The sequence below is a fragment of the Mustelus asterias genome, chromosome 22 (genome assembly GCF_964213995.1).
Source record: "Mustelus asterias chromosome 22, sMusAst1.hap1.1, whole genome shotgun sequence".
Lineage (NCBI taxonomy): Eukaryota > Metazoa > Chordata > Chondrichthyes > Carcharhiniformes > Triakidae > Mustelus > Mustelus asterias.
The window spans coordinates 23,517,231-23,533,746 of NC_135822.1; the positions used below are offsets into that span (position 1 = coordinate 23,517,231).

General features: G+C 52.7%; 1 protein-coding gene across 1 annotated transcript in view; it reads right to left on the reverse strand.

Annotated features, from left to right (window-relative positions):
• Positions 1–16,516, reverse strand: part of LOC144509924 (uncharacterized) — a 73,966-nt gene that overhangs the window by 31,944 nt on the left and 25,506 nt on the right. The window contains exons 4-7 of the mRNA XM_078238923.1: positions 15,786–15,839; positions 10,234–10,384; positions 3,381–3,463; positions 688–849 (exon numbers count right to left, since the gene is read on the reverse strand). Of these exons, the coding sequence (XP_078095049.1) occupies positions 688–849; positions 3,381–3,463; positions 10,234–10,384; positions 15,786–15,839 (450 nt within the window). The remainder of the gene's footprint in view (positions 1–687; positions 850–3,380; positions 3,464–10,233; positions 10,385–15,785; positions 15,840–16,516) is intronic.

The following is a 16,516-nucleotide window of genomic DNA, read 5'->3' on the forward strand; positions in this document are numbered from 1 at the left end:
GCCATGCTAAATTGCCCCTTAGTGCCTCAAGATGCGCAGGTTAGGGGGATTAGCAGGGTAAATACATGGGGTTACAGGGATCGGGTCTGGGTGGGAAGCTCTATCGGAGAGTCAGTGCAGACTCGAGGGGCCAAATGGCCTTCTTTTGCACTGCAGGGATTATATGATTCTATGAGACAGGAAACCATGTCATGCGTGTGACCTTTGCCTCAAGGCTTTGATGACTCCTTGCTGCAGAAGTCTCAACAATGGTCTGGAGGACTGTCCTCATCCTCTCTGTGCCTGTGAAGGAGCAGGACGAGGGAAGGTACCCGGCCTTGGGTTCACCGACTGGACACAGGCCTGGGATCCTACCACAGCTTTCAACTGCCTCAGGTGCCTCTCCACAGGGACACTGCAAACCCAGGCATGGCCATCCATTACCCCGAGCTGGATAAACCTCCGGGAAAATGGGAATTTAGTACAAAACAAAGCAGCATTTTCCGTTCCCATTCCCAATTTTCCTGACGCTACCCAAAATATTTCATACAGTGCAGCTTCCATTTTTCTATACTAAGGATTTAAAACAGAATCGATCTCCAGGTTGACAATCGCAGGGCCCCTTCGAGCAAGCTTTAATGTTTACACCGTTCTGCAACAAATCTGAAGTGAAATATTCAGAGAAGTTTGGTTTTAAATTAGCCGTACCTTCTGTTCAGAGGCCTGTGACCTGTTGTTGTCAGGGCCCCAGGGATGTTCATGCTGTGCCTGATTCTGACCTTGCAGGACAGCCGGATTGAGTTTAGGGTGTTTGAAACTTGGCATCGCGTGAAGAGCTTCCTTCAGCTGCCTGAACTCTTCCACCTGGGCCTGCCGGAGGCGACAAAAACAAATACAGAACTGTCAGCAAGTGACGAGAGTTGTGCAACAAGAGGGATCAGGCTACTGAAGGTGCACAGCAAGGTCAGGGCCAGTTTTAACTACCGGAATAAATACAGATCATGGAAATAGGCTGAGTGAATTAAGCACAGGGACATCACAGGGATATTCAGAGTGGTATCTTATCCCTCAACCCAGGCCTGGAGACCAGATCAACACAGTGTAAACAAAATGAGTATCTCAAAAGGGACGCTGGTAATGCTTTCATAACTACCAAACAGTATTGTACTTTAACCCTGTGCTGCAACCTTGCGTCGCAACCACAGACCCACACCACAACACTACCATAACCGCATCCCAACCTCGCACCATATCCCAACCAAGCATGGCAACACTACACATAACAGCAAGCCTATATTGCAACCTGACACCAGAACACACCGTACTGGGGTGGCACAGTGGTTAGCACTGCTGCCTCACAGCGCCAGGGACCCAGGTTCAATTCCTGGCTGGTTCACTGCGGAGTTAGCGCGTTCTCCCCATGTCTGCGTGGGTATCCTCCGGGTGCTCCGGTTTCCTCCCACAGTCCAAAAGGCGTGCTGGTTAGGTGCACTGGCCATTCTAAATTCTCCCTCAGTGTACCCGAACAGGTGCTGGAGTGTGGCGACTCGGGGATTTTGACAGTAACTTCATTGCAGGGTTAATGTAAGCCTACTTGTGACACGAATAAACAAACTTAACTTTAAAGAGGACACCTGTGGATCATGCGGGATTTCATACCAACCCTTTAGGGTCAGCTTGAGGAAGAGGCGGTGCTGCCGAGGTGGTTGAATTCTTGGAGAAAATGGTCCAGTGGGTTAGTGATGGGACGGTGGTTAATGTTCAAGACTGGGAGTTCGAAACAGCACTGAGCAAGTTGCCAAGTAGGACACCATTGGAGAGATGGGGACTGATTATGGGACCAATATTATTCTGCATTAACAGGAACGTCACACGGTTCAAAGTTGATTCTGCTGCTGGTCTTCATCCTCACAGACAATTCCAATAGGGACATAAAAGGAATTTGCCAAGGAGACAAACATTTACACCAAGATTGGTAATTCAGATCAACAGGGAGCAGATTAATTGGCCAAGAGCTTTCCCCATGCGGGATGCAGTTTGAGAGGGTTGATGCTGAACGTACAAATGAAGGCTACTCGGCCCCTGGAGCCTGCTCCACCATTCAACAAGACCATGGCTGATCTGATTTTAACCTCAGCTTCTTGATTGCTTCTCTGAGTGGAGGCCTGTGACTAGTGGTGTGCCGCAGGGATCGGTGTTGGGTCCATTGTTGTTTGTCATCTATATCAATGATCTGGATGATAATGTGGTAAATTGGATCAGCAAGTTTGCTGATGATACAAAGATTGGAGGTGTAGTGAGGACAGTGAGGAAGGTTTTCAAAGCTTGCAGAGGGATTTGGACCAACTAGAAAAATGGGCTGAAAAACGGCAAATGGAATTTAACGCAGACAAGTGTGAGATATTGCACATTGGAAGGACAAACCAAAGTAGAACGTACAGGGTAAATGGTAGGACTCTGAAGAGTGCAGTTGAACAGAGGGATCTGGGAATACAGGTACAGAATTCCCTAAAAGTGACGTCACAGGTGGATAGGGTCGTAAAGAGTGCCTTTGGTACATTGGCCTTTATAAATCGGAGTATCGAGTATAAAAGTTGGAGTGTTATGGTAAGGTTATATAAGGCATTGGTGAGGCCGAATTTGGAGTATTGTGTACAGTTTTGGTCACCTAGTTACAGAAAGGATGTAAATAAGGTTGAAAGAGTGCAGAGAAGGTTCACAAGGATGTTGTGAACAGAGGGCATGGGTTAAGGGTGAAAGGAGAAAAGTTTAAAGGGAATATTAGGGGGGGCTTCTTCACGCAGAGAGTGGTGGGAGTGTGGAATGAGCTGCCGGATAAAGTGGTAAATGCGGGGTCACTTTTAACATTTAAGAAAAACTTGGACGGGTTCATGGATGAGAGGGGTGTGGAGGGATATGGTCCAAGTGCAGGTCAGTGGGACTGGGCAAAAAATGGTTCGGCACAGACAAGAAGGGCCAAAAGGCCTGTTTCTGAGCTGTAATTTTCTATGGTTCTATGGTTCCCTCCCCCACCCCGTTCTCATCCAGAATCGATCTCCCCCTGCCCTGGTCTGCCTCAACCACCTTTTGAGGAAAAGCGATCCAAAGTCTCAGAGTTTGGCCGGGAAATTCTTTAGATTTGCGCCTGCTTTGCCAGACCCCGGTGACGGAATGTCGGCGTGGAGGGAGCAGATCTGAGAATCTTCAGTGAAGAGGTGAGAAGACAGCTGGAGTGTTCTGGGCTGCCTTTCACCCAACCCTAACCCAACAACAGAGACACAAACCTGTGCGATTGCGCATGTGGATCTCGAGCTCACCGAAGCTCAGTGTGGGCACCTCGGTGATGGGGAAACAGCCTCCTACAGGGGGACCTATCACTGCGCGATTCATCGCCCCGTTACCTGTGCCTCAGCGAGCTGTTGGTGCATGTCCTGATGGGACCTCCGCAGTTGTTTGCTCTCATGTTTCAGCTTATTGATGCTGTCTGGAAAAAGAGGAAACCCAAGTATCATCAAATTAATTAACTAGCGGCAGTGAGAAACTAAACACCGCGAGAGAGAGAGAGAGAGAGAGAGAAACTAAACACTGCAAGAGAGAGAGAGAGAGAAACTAAACATCGCGAGAGAGAGAGAGAGAGAGAGAAACTAAACACCGCGAGAGAGAGAGAAACTAAACACCGCGCGAGAGAGAGAAACTAAACACCGCGCGAGAGAGAGAAACTAAACACCGCGCGAGAGAAACTAAACACCGCGCGCGAGAGAGAGAGAGAGTGAAACTAAACACCGCGAGAGAGAGCGAAACTAAACACCGTGAGAGAGAGAGAGAGAAACAGAGAGAGGGAGATAAAAACTAAACACCGCGCGAGAGAGAGAGAGAAACTAAACACCGCGAGAGAGAGAGCGAAACTAAACACCGCGAGAGAGAGAGCGAAACTAAACACCGTGAGAGAGAGAGAAACAGAGAGGGAGAGAAAAACTAAACACCGCGCGAGAGAGAGAGCGAAACTAAACACCGTGAGAGAGAGAGAGAGAGAGAAACTAAACACCGTGAGATCTAGAGAAACTAAACACCGCGAGAGCTAGAGAAACTAAACACCGCGAGAGAGAGAGATAGAGAAACAAAACACCGCGCGAGAGAGAGAGAGAGAGGGAGTGAAACTAAACACCGCGAGAGAGAGAGCGAAACTAAACACCGTGAGAGAGAGAGAGAGAGAAACAGAGAGAGGGAGATAAAACCTAAATACCGCGCGAGAGAGAGAGAGAGAGAAACTAAACACCGCGAGAGAAAGAGAGAGAAACAGAGAGAGGGAGAGAAAAACTAAACACTGCGCGAGAGAGAGAGAGAAACTAAACACCGTGAGAGCAAGAGAAACTAAACACCGCGAGAGAGAGAGATAGAGAAACTAAACACCGCGAGAGAGAGAGAAACTAAACACCGCGAGAGAGAGAGAAACTAAACACCGCGAGAGAGAGAGAAACTAAACACCGCGAGAGAGAGAGAAACTAAACACCGCGCGCGAGAGAGAGAGAGGGAGTGAAACTAAACACCGCGAGAGAGAGCGAAACTAAACACCGTGAGAGAGAGAGAGAGAGAGAAACAGAGAGAGGGAGAGAAAAACTAAACACCGCGCGAGAGAGAGAGAGAAACTAAACACCGTGAGAGCGAAACTAAACACCGCGAGAGAGAGAGATAGAGAAACTAAACACCGCGAGAGAGAGAGAAACTAAACACCGCGAGAGAGAGAGAGAAAAACTAAACACCGCGACAGAGAGAGAAACTAAACACCGCGAGAGAGAGAGAGAGAGAGAGAAACTAAACACCGCAAGAGAGAGAGCGAAACTAAACACCGTGAGAGAGAGAAACAGAGAGAGGGAGAGAAAAACTAAACACCGCGCGAGAGAGAGAGAAACTAAACACCGTGAGAGCGAAACTAAACACCGCAAGAGAGAGAGATAGAGAAACTAAACACCGCGAGAGAGAGAGAGAAACTAAACACCGCGAGAGAGAGAGAAAAACTAAACACCGCGACAGAGAGAGAAACTAAACACCGCGAGAGAGAGAGAGAGAGAGAGAGAAACTAAACACCGCGAGAGAGAGAGAGAGAGAAACTAAACACCGCAAGAGAGAGCGAGCAAGAGAGAGAGAAACTAAACACCGCGAGAGAGAGAGAGAAAAACTAAACACCGCAAGAGGAGGAGAGAGAGAGAAAAACTAAACACCGCGAGAGAGAGAGAGCGAAACTAAACACTGTGAGAGAGAGAGAGAGAGAAACGAAACACCGCGAGAGAGAGAGCGAAACTAAACACCGTGAGAGAGAGAGAGAGAAACAGAGAGAGGGAGAGAAAAACTAAACACCGCGCGAGAGAGAGAGAAACTAAACACCGCGAGAGAGAGAAACAGAGAGAGGGAGAGAAAAACTAAACACCGCGAGAGAGAGAGAGAGAGAGAGAAACTAAACACCGCAAGAGAGAGCGAGCAAGAGAGAGAGAAACTAAACACCGCGAGAGAGAGAGAGAAAAACTAAACACCGCGAGAGAGAGAGAGCGAAACTAAACACTGTGAGAGAGAGAGAAACGAAACACCGCGAGAGAGAGAGCGAAACTAAACACCGTGAGAGAGAGAGAGAGAAACAGAGAGAGGGAGAGAAAAACTAAACACCGCGCGAGAGAGAGAGAAACTAAACACCGCGAGAGAGAGAAACAGAGAGAGGGAGAGAAAAACTAAACACCGCGAGAGAGAGAGAGAGAGAGAGAGAGAAACTAAACACCACGAGAGAGGAGAGAGAAAAACTAAACACCGCGAGAGAGAGAGAGAAAAACTAAACACCGCGAGAGAGAGAGAAAAAGTAAACACCGCGAGAGAGAGAGAGGGAGAGAGAGAGAAAAACTAAACACCGCGAGAGAGAGGAGGAGAGAGAGAGAAAAACTAAACACCGTGAGAGAGAGAGAGCGAAACTAAACACCGCGCGAGAGAGAGAGAGAGAGAGAAACTAAACACCGTGTGAGCGAGAGAAACTAAACACCGCGAGAGAGAGAGAGAAAAACTAAACACTGTGAGAGAGAGAGAGAGAGAAACGAAACACCGCGAGAGAGAGAGCGAAACTAAACACCGTGAGAGAGAGAGAGAGAAACAGAGAGAGGGAGAGAAAAACTTAACACTGCGCGAGAGAGAGAGAGAGAGAGAAACTAAACACCGCGAGATAGAGAGAGAAACAGAGAGAGGGAGAGAAAAACTAAACACCGCGCGAGAGAGAGAGAGAGAGAGAGAGAGAGAGAGAAACTAAACACCGTGTGAGCGAGAGGAACTAAACACCGCGAGAGAGATAGAGAAACTAAACACCGTGAGAGAGAAACTAAACACCGCGCGAGAGAGAGAGAGAGAGAGAGAGAGAGAGGGAGTGAAACTAAACACCGCGAGAGAGAGCGAAACTAAACACCGTGAGAGAGAGAGAAACAGAGAGAGGGAGAGAAAAACTAAACACCGCGCGAGAGAGAGAGAGAGAAACTAAACACCGCGAGAGAGAGAGAGCGAAACTAAACACCGTGAGAGAGAGAGAGAAACAGAAAGAGGGAGAGAAAAACTAAACACCGCGCGAGAAAGAGAGAGAAACTAAACACCATGAGAGCGAGAGAAACTAAACACCGCTAGACAGAGAGAAACTAAACACCGCGAGAGAGAGAGAGATAAACTAAACACCGCGAGAGAGAGAGAAACTAAACACCGAGAGAGAGAAACTAAACACCGAGAGAGAGAAACTAAACACCGAGAGAGAGAGAGACAGAGAGAGAAAAACTAAACACCACGAGAGAGAGAGAAAAACTAAACACCGTGAGAGAGAGAGAGAAAAACTAAACACCGCCAGAGAGAGAGAGAAACTTAACACCGTGAGAGAGAGAGAGAAACTAAACACCGCGAGAGAGAGAGAGAAACTAAACACCGTGAGAGAGAGAGAGAGAGAGAGAAACTAAACACTGCGAGAGAGAGAGAGACAGAGGGAGAAAAACTAAACACCGCGAGAGAGAGAGAAAAACTAAACACCGTGAGAGAGAGAGAAAAACTAAACACCGTGAGAGGGAGAGAGGAGAGAGAGAGAGAGAAACTAAACACTGCGAGAGAGAGAGAGACAGAGGGAGAAAAACTAAACACCGCGAGAGAGAGAGAAAAACTAAACACCGCGAGAGAGAGGAGAGGTAGAGAAAAACTAAACACCGCGAGAGAGAGGAGGAGAGGTAGAGAAAAGCTAAACACCGAGAGAGAGAAAAACTAAACACCGCGAGAGAGAGAGAGAAAAGCTAAACACCGCGCGAGAGAGAGAGAAACTAAACACCGCGAGAGAGAGAGAGAGAGAAACTAAACACCGCGAGAGAGAGAGAGAAACTAAACACCGCGAGAGAGAGAGAGAGAGAAACTAAACACCGCAAGAGAGAGAGACAGAGAGAGAAAAACTAAACACCGCGAGAGAGAGAAAAACTAAACACCACGAGAGAGAGGAGGAGAGAGAAAAACTAAACACCACGAGAGAGAGAAAAACTAAACACCGTGAGAGAGAGAGAAAAAATAAACACCGTGAGAGAGAGAGAAAAACTAAACACCGCGAGAGAGAGAGAGGGAGAGAGAGAGAAAAACTAAACACCGCGAGAGAGAGGAGGAGAGAGAGAGAAAAACTAAACACCGCGAGAGAGAGAGGGAGAGAAACTAAACACCGCGAGAGAGAGAGGGAGAGAAACTAAACACCGCGAGAGAGAGAGAGAGAAACTAAACACCGCAAGAGAGAGAGAGCAAGAGAGAGAGAAACTAAACACTGCGAGAGAGAGAGACAGAGAGAGAAAAACTAAACACAGCGAGAGAGAGAGAGAGAAAAACTAAACACCACGAGAGAGAGGAGGAGAGAGAAAAACTAAACACCGCGAGAGAGAGAGAGAAAAACTAAACACCGCGAGAGAGAGAGAGAGAAAAACTAAACACCACGAGAGAGAGGAGGAGAGAGAAAAACTAAACACCACGAGAGAGAGAAAAACTAAACACCGTGAGAGAGAGAGAAAAACTAAACACCGCGAGAGAGAGAGAGAGAGAGAGAAAAACTAAACACCACGAGAGAGAGGAGGAGAGAGAAAAACTAAACACCGCGAGAGAGAGAGAAAAACTAAACACCGCGAGAGAGAGAGAGAGAGGGAGAGAGAGAGAGAAAAACTATACACCGCGAGAGAGAGGAGGAGAGAGAGAGAAAAACTAAACACCGTGAGAGAGAGAGAAAAACTAAACACCGCGAGAGAGCGAGAGAGAAACTAAACGCCGCGAGTGCGAGAGAGAAACTAAACGCCGCGAGAGTGAGAGAGAGAAACTAAACACCGGAGAGAAAGAGAAACTAAATACCGCGAGAGAGAGAGAGAAACTAAACACCGGAGAGAAAGAGAAACTAAATACCGCGAGAGAGCGAGAGAGAAACTAAACGCCGCGAGAGTGAGAGAGAGAAACTAAACACCGCAAGAGAGAGAGAGCAAGAGAGAGAGAAACTAAACACTGCGAGAGAGACAGAGAGAGAACTAAACACCGCGAGAGAGAGAGAGAGAGAGAGAAAAACTAAACACCACGAGAGAGAGGAGGAGAGAGAAAAACTAAACACCGCGAGAGAGAGAGAGGGAGGGAGAGAGAAAAACTATACACCGCGAGAGAGAGGAGGAGAGAGAGAGAAAAACTAAACACCGTGAGAGAGAGAGAAAAACTAAACACCGAGAGAGAAAAACTAAACACCGCGAGAGAGCGAGAGAGAAACTAAACGCCGCGAGTGCGAGAGAGAAACTAAACGCCGCGAGAGTGAGAGAGAGAAACTAAACACCGGAGAGAAAGAGAAACTAAATACCGCGAGAGAGAAACTAAACGCCGCGAGAGTGAGAGAGAGAAACTAAACACCGGAGAGAAAGAGAAACTAAATACCGCGAGAGAGAGAGAGAAACTGAACACCGGAGAGAAAGAGAAACTAAATACCGCGAGAGAGCGAGAGAGAAACTAAACGCCGCGAGAGTGAGAGAGAGAAACTAAACACCAGAGAGAAAGAGAAACTAAATACCGCGAGAGAGAGAGAGAAACTAAACACCGCGAGAGAGGGGGATAAAACAGCCCAGGTGACCAGGGGTGCGAGAGCGAAAGGGGCAGCAGGGGCGCAAGAAAGAGAGGGAGCGCGAGAGAGAAAAAGAACGGAGAGTGGAAGAAAAAGGAGAAAAGGCAACAAGAAAGCAGAGAGAGAGATAAAAATGAGAAAAGGTGAGATTTTTTTCCATTCACACAGTCTTAACAAAAATCAGACAACTGACAAACACCATCCTCAGAAGCCCGGGCTCAATAGACATGCTCACTTCTGGCACTGGTGTTTGTACACAGGAAGCAAAATCCGCTCCATCAAACTCCATCCAACCCACTCCTCAGTGCCTCTTGCTGCCTTTTAATCTTATTCCAAAATCAAATTTTAAAAGCCACACAAAGTCTTCATGGACAATTTCTCCTTCTGTCGGAGCTTTTCTCTCTCCAAACAGATTCTTTCCATTAGTCTACCAGAAATAGCATAGTCATGGTGTTGTGCCAAGCCCATACAAAGGGGTCATGACCCGGGCCAAATTCCCACCAGATCACACAAACGTGCTCAGTAGGAAATGCCCACATGCTGATTAATGTCCTCCCTGAATTTCTGTACAAGCTGTATACCCCATTCACAATGCACATTAAAGATCCTCTTTGACGATGGTAACATACTGAGAGTATGTGAAAGAAAAAGAGAGACAGAGAAAGAGTGCGCGCAAGACATATCGCACACGCGGTGATGTTTTAAAGTTTATTTATTAGTATCGCGAGTAAGATTACAATAACACTGCAACAAAGTTACTGTGAGAATTCCCTAGTCGCCACACTCCGGCGCCTGTTCGGGATGCACTGAGGGAGAATTTAGCATGGCCAATGCACCCTAACTAGCACGTCTTTTGGACTGAGAGAGGAAAGTGGAGCACCCGGAGGAAACCCATGCAGACACAGGGAGAATGTGCAGACTCCACACAGACAGTGACCCAAGGCCGGGAATCAAACTCAGGTCCCTGGCGCTGTGAGGCAGCAGTGCTAACCCACTGTGCCACCGCGCCCCCCCCCCCCCCCCCCCCCCCCCCCACCCCCCACTACTGCCCCATGTACTGCAGTAAGGTCTTCAATGGCGAGTGCACAGCCCTAAGGCGAGGGAGAATGGAGGTGAATCAGGGGCTTTGCGTTTACCTTGCAAGGTGCCGATTTCCAGCTCTTTCTGCTGATGAAGTTGGAGGTAGCGCTGATTGTGGCTCTCTGCTGCTTTCCTGTTGTCCAGCCGCAGGTTGTTGTGCTGAAGCTGCAGCTCCAGAAGCTGCTTCTTTATTTCATCGTGCTGATTCTGTAAAAGCAGCAGTCAGGGTCGCAACAAACCTTTTACTCCAACAGCCCAGGGGGCAAAATCCCAGCACCCTCCCCCACAACCAACCACTGCCCCCCCCCCCCCATCCAACCACTGCCCCCCCCCCCCCATCCAACCACTGCCCACCCCCCCCCATCCAACCACTGCCCACCCCCCCCCATCCAACCACTGCCCCCCCTCCCCCATCCAACCACTGCCCCCCCCCCCATCCAACCACTGCCCCCCCCCCCATCCAACCACTGCCCCCCCCCCCATCCAACCACTGCCCCCCCCCCCCATCCAACCACTGCCCCCCCCCCCCATCCAACCACTGCCCCCCCCCCCCCATCCAACCACTGCCCCCCCCCCCCCATCCAACCACTGCCCCCCCCCCCCCCATCCAACCACTGCCCCCCCTCCCCCATCCAAACACTGCCCCCCCTCCCCCATCCAAACACTGCCCCCCGGCCCCTCCCCCATCCAAACACTGCCCCCCCCGGCCCCTCCCCCATCCAAACACTGCCCTCCCCCGGCCCCTCCCCCATCCAACCACTGCCCCCCCGGCCCCTCCCCCATCCAACCACTGCCCCCCCGGCCCTCCCCCATCCAAACACTGCCCCCCCCGGCCCCTCCCCCATCCAACCACTGCCTCCCCGGCCCCTCCCCCATCCAACCACTGCCTCCCCCGGCCCCTCCCCCATCCAACCACTGCCTCCCCCGGCCCCTCCCCCATCCAACCACTGCCTCCCCCGGCCCCTCCCCCATCCAACCACTGCCCCCCCCGGCCCCTCCCCCACCAACCACTGACCCCCCCCCACCAACCACTGACCCCCCCCCCACCAACCACTGCCCCCCCCCCCACCAACCACTGCCCCCCCCCCACCAACCACTGCCCCCCCCCCCACCAACCACTGCCCCCCCCCCCACCAACCACTGCCCCCCCCCCACCAACCACTGCCCCCCCCCCACCACCAACCACTGCCCCCCCCCCCCACCAACCACTGCCCCCCCCGACCAACCAACCACTGCCCCCCCCCCACCAACCACTGCCCCCCCCGCCCCCCCCCACCAACCACTGCCCCCCCCGCCCCCCCCCCCACCAACCACTGCCCCCCCACCAACCACTGCCCCCCCCACCAACCACTGCCCCCCCCGCCCCCCCCCACCAACCACTGCCCCCCCCGCGCCCCCCCCCACCAACCACTGCCCCCCCCGCCCCCCCCATCCAACCACTCCCCACCCGCCCCCCCCCATCCAACCACTCCCCCACCAACCACTGCCCCCCCCCCGGCCCCTCCCCCACCAACCACTGCCCCCCTGGCCCCTCCCCCACAACCAACCACTGCCCCCCCCACCCCTCCCCCCACCATCCACTGCCCCCCACCCCTCGGCCCCTCCCCCACCAACTACTGCGCCCCCCTCCCCCATCCAACCACTGCCCCCCCGGCCCCTCCCCCACCAACCACTGCCCCCCCGGCCCCTCCCCCACCAACCACTGCCGCCCCCCCGGCCCCTCCCCCACCAACCACTGCCGCCCCCCCGGCCCCTCCCCCACCAACCACTGCCCCCCCCCGGCCCCTCCCCCACCAACCACTGCTGCCCCCCCCCCCGGCCCGTCCCCCACCAACCACTGCCGCCCCCCCGGCCCCTCCCCCACCAACCACTGCTGCCCCCCCCCCCGGCCCCTCCCCCACCAACCACTGCCGCCCCCCCGGCCCCTCCCCCACCAACCACTGCTGCCCCCCCCCCCGGCCCGTCCCCCACCAACCACTGCCGCCCCCCCGGCCCCTCCCCCACCAACCACTGCTGCCCCCCCCCCGGCCCCTCCCCCACCAACCACTGCCGCCCCCCCGGCCCCTCCCCCACCAACCACTGCCGCCCCCCCGGCCCCTCCCCCACCAACCACTGCCCCCCCCGGCCCCTCCCCCACCAACCACTGCCCCCCCACCACCACTGCCCCCCGGCCCCTCCCCCACCAACCACTGCCCCCCCCCGGCCCCTCCCCCACCCCCCCCCCGGCCCCTCCCCCACCAACCACTGCCCCCCCCCCCCCGGCCCGTCCCCCACCAACCACTGCCTCCCCCCGGCCCCTCCCCCACCAACCACTGCCCCCCCCACCAACCACTGCCCCCCCGGCCCCTCCCCCACCAACCACTGCCCCCCCCACCAACCACTGCCCCCCCGGCCCCTCCCCCACCAACCACTGCCCCCCCAGCCCCTACCAACCACTGCCCCCCCAGCCCCTACCAACCACTGTCCCCCTACCAACCACTGCCCCCCTACCAACCACTGCCCCCGTCTCTCCCCACCACCTACTGCCCCCCCGCCCCTCCTCCACGAACCACTGCCCCTCCCCCATCACCCACAGAACCCCACCAACCACTGCCCCACGCCCCCTCCCACCAACCAACCACTGCTCCCTGCCCCTCCCCAACCAACCACTGCCCGCCGCCCCCCCCCCCCCCCCCCCCCCCCCCCCCCCCCCCCCCCCCCCCCCCCCCCCCCCCCCCCCACCACCAACCACTGCCCCCCTGCCCCTCCCCCACCAACCACTGTCCCCCACTCTGGTCAGACCAGCAACTTTACCACAGCGTAACCTGGGGAGCAGAGAAAGCAGACACACAAACCCAACAAAGCGCCGAGTTAGCTGGATTCACCCATCACGACTGGCCTCAGTTAGGGAGGGCAGGGGGTAATAATAATCGGCTAAGGGCCCAAATCCTGAGCAATGTCTCGGGGACCCAGGACATCGGCACAACTGGGGATGGACAATGAATGCTAGCCAGCCAATAATGCCCATGACCCACGAATGAATAATAAAAAACCCCTTGCTGGGCACTGGGTGCTTGTGAAGGTTTGAGAGGAGGAGTGGAGTCAGGCTGGGCTACACAGCCCGAGCAATCCAGCACTCACTGACTAGACTCACACAACACGCAAGGCCATTTGGATGAGGTCAGGAGTGGGGCGAGGGGGGCGGGAGGGAGGGAAAGTAGGGGAGAAGATGAGCAATGGAGAGAGGGGAAGGGAGGGCGAGAGGGAATGAGAGAGAGAGATAGATAGAGGGCTGGGGTAGTGAGCAAGATGTGGAGATGCCGGCGTTGGACTGGGGTAAACACAGTAAGAAGTTTAACACCAGGTTAAAGTCCAACAGGTTTATTTGGTAGCAAAAGCCACAAGCTTTCGGAGCCTTAAGCTCCTTCTTCTGGTGAGTGGGAATTCTGTTCACAAACAGGGCATATAAAGACACAAACTCAATTTACAGAGTAATGGTTGGAATGCGAATACTTACAGCTAATCAAGTCTTAAAGGTACAAACAATGTGAGTGGAGAGAGCATTAAGACAGTTTAAAGAGATGTGTATTGTCTCCAGACAGGACAGCCAGTGAAATTCTGCAAGTCCAGGCAAGTTGTGGGGATTACAGATAGTGTGACATGAACCCAATATCCCGGTTGAGGCCGTCCTCATGTGTGCGGAACTTGGCTATCAGTTTCTGCTCAGCGACTCTGCGCTGTCCTGTGTCGTGAAGGCCGCCTTGGAGAACGCTTACCCGAATATCAGAGGCCGAATGCCCGTGACCGCTGAAGTGCTCCCCAACAGGAAGAGAACAGTCTTGCCTGGTGATTGTCGAGCGGTGTTCATTCATCCGTTGTCGCAGCGTCTGCATGGTTTCCCCAATGTACCATGCCTCGGGATATCCTTTCCTGCAGCATATCAGGTAGACAATGTTGGCCGAGTTGCAAGAGTATGTACCGTGTACCTGGTGGATGGTGTTTTCATGCAAGATGATGGCATCTGTGTCAATGATCCAGCACGTCTTGCAGAGGTTGCTGTGGCAGGGTTGTGTGGTGTCGTGGTCACTGTTCTCCTGAAGGCTGGGTAGTTTGCTGCGGACAATGGTCTTTTTGGGGTTGTGCGATTGTTTGAAGGCAAGAAGTGGGGGTGTGGGGATGGCCTTGGTGAAAGGTTTGTCTTCATGAAGACGAAGAAGACGACGAACATCTCGCCAAGGCCATCCCCACACCTCCACTTCTTGCCTTCAAACCACCGCACAACCTCAAACAGACCGTTGTCCGCAGCAAACTACCCAGCCTTCAGGAGAACAGTGACCACGACACCACACAACCCTGCCACAGCAACCTCTGCAAGACATGCCGGATCATTGACACGGATGCCATCATCTCACGTGAGAACACCATCCACCGGGTACACGGTACATATTCTTGCAACTCGGCCAACGTTGTCTACCTGATACGCTGCAGGAAAGGATGTCGTGAGGCATGGTACACTGGAGAGACCATGCAGACGCTACGACAATGGATGAATGAACACCGCTCAACAATCACCAGGCAAGACTGTTCTCTTCCTGTTGGGGAGCACTTCAGCGGTCAAGGGCATTCGGCCTCTGATATTCGGGTAAGCGTTCTCCAAAGCCGCCTTCACGACACACGACGGCGAAGAGTCGCTGAGCAGAAACTGATAGCCAAGTTCCGCACACATGAGGACGGCCTCAACCGGGATATTGGGTTCATGTCACACTATCTGTAATCCCCACAACTTGCCTGGACTTGCAGAATTTCACTGGCTGTCCTGTCTGGAGACAATACACATCTCTTTAAACTGTCTTAATGCTCTCTCCACTCACATTGTTTGTACCTTTAAGACTTGATTAGCTGTAAGTATTCGCATTCCAACCATTATTCTGTAAATTGAGTCTGTGTCTTTATATGTCCTGTTTGTGAACAGAATTCCCACTCACCTGAAGGAGCTTAAGGCTCCAAAAGCTTGTGGCTTGTGCTACCAAATAAACCTGTTGGACTTTAACCTGGTGTTGTTAAACTTCTTACTGTCGTGAGCAAGAAGCAGGAACAAGACAATGGGAGAAGTGTTTGATGAGGTGAAGAGAGCAGCGAAGCAACAGGAAAAACGATGAGCGAAAAACCAAGAGCAAGAAAAGGAGTGAGATTTTCCCATTCCAATTCCCCAATCAGGGCGTGTCTGACAGAAGCAGGAATCTATGTCGATTTATCACCAAGTTATCAGCGATTTATTCCTCGGAATCGCCGCTGCTCCAGCTGCCGCTGAAAGTGGGTCATGTGGAATGAAGAAGCTACAGTCTGAATAGTAAAGCAGCAAATACTTTGTGAAGAATCAGGGTCCATTGCAGCATTATCACCTGTAGGCCACACGCAATCCTCCCCCTCAGCACCACACCACACATCGGCAATTAGACTGTTACAATCCTCACCCCATCCTCATTTCCTATAATAAACCACCCAAAGAAGCACTGCACCGTCTCAGTCCCAATGAGGAGACTCCAATCAGACTGAAAACCAGCAGGGTTTGTTCCTCAGGGAGATATGCGGATTTGTGGACGCTTTCAGTGACTGAGGTCCCACTCACCTTCAGTATCTTATGCTGGGAACTTAGGGCACCGTATCGGTTCATGGCATCTTGCTGCAAGGCAATTGAAACAAGAAGTTAGCCACTTGCTGCTGATGTATTAAATAGGCCTGCTCTGCACACGTTAAGGCTTTGCCCTCTTATTCTGGATTCTGCTATCAGATGAACTAGTTTATCCATCGCATCAAAACTTTTAGTTATCTTAAATACCTTAACTAGATCTATTAATGGGCGGCACGGTAGCACAGTGGTTAGCACTGCTGTCTCACAGCTCCAGGGACCTGGGTTCGATTCCCAGCTTGGGTCACTCTGTGTGGAGTCTGCACGGGTTTCCTCCGGGTGCTCCGGTTTCGTCCCATAGTCCAAAGATGTGCATTGGCCAAGCTAAATTGCCCCTTAGTGTCCTGGGATGCGTAGGTTAGCGGGGTAAATATGTGGGGTTGCGGGGATGGGGCCTGGATGGGATTGTTGTCGGTGCAGGCTCGATGGGCTGAATGGCCTCCTTCTGCACTGTCGGGATTCTATCCTCAAGAGAATACAAAAGCCTCGTCTAAGCAACTGTCCTTTTGGCCCACGGAAGGCAAGATGTTGAACTAATTCCATAAACCAAGCAAACATTTGGCAGAGGGCAAAATGCCGCATAAACCCAACCCTCGATAGCCAAGAAAGAAAACTCAATGTGCAAACGCCAGCACCCATCATGCTCACAAGTTAGCCTAAAAAGAAATCAG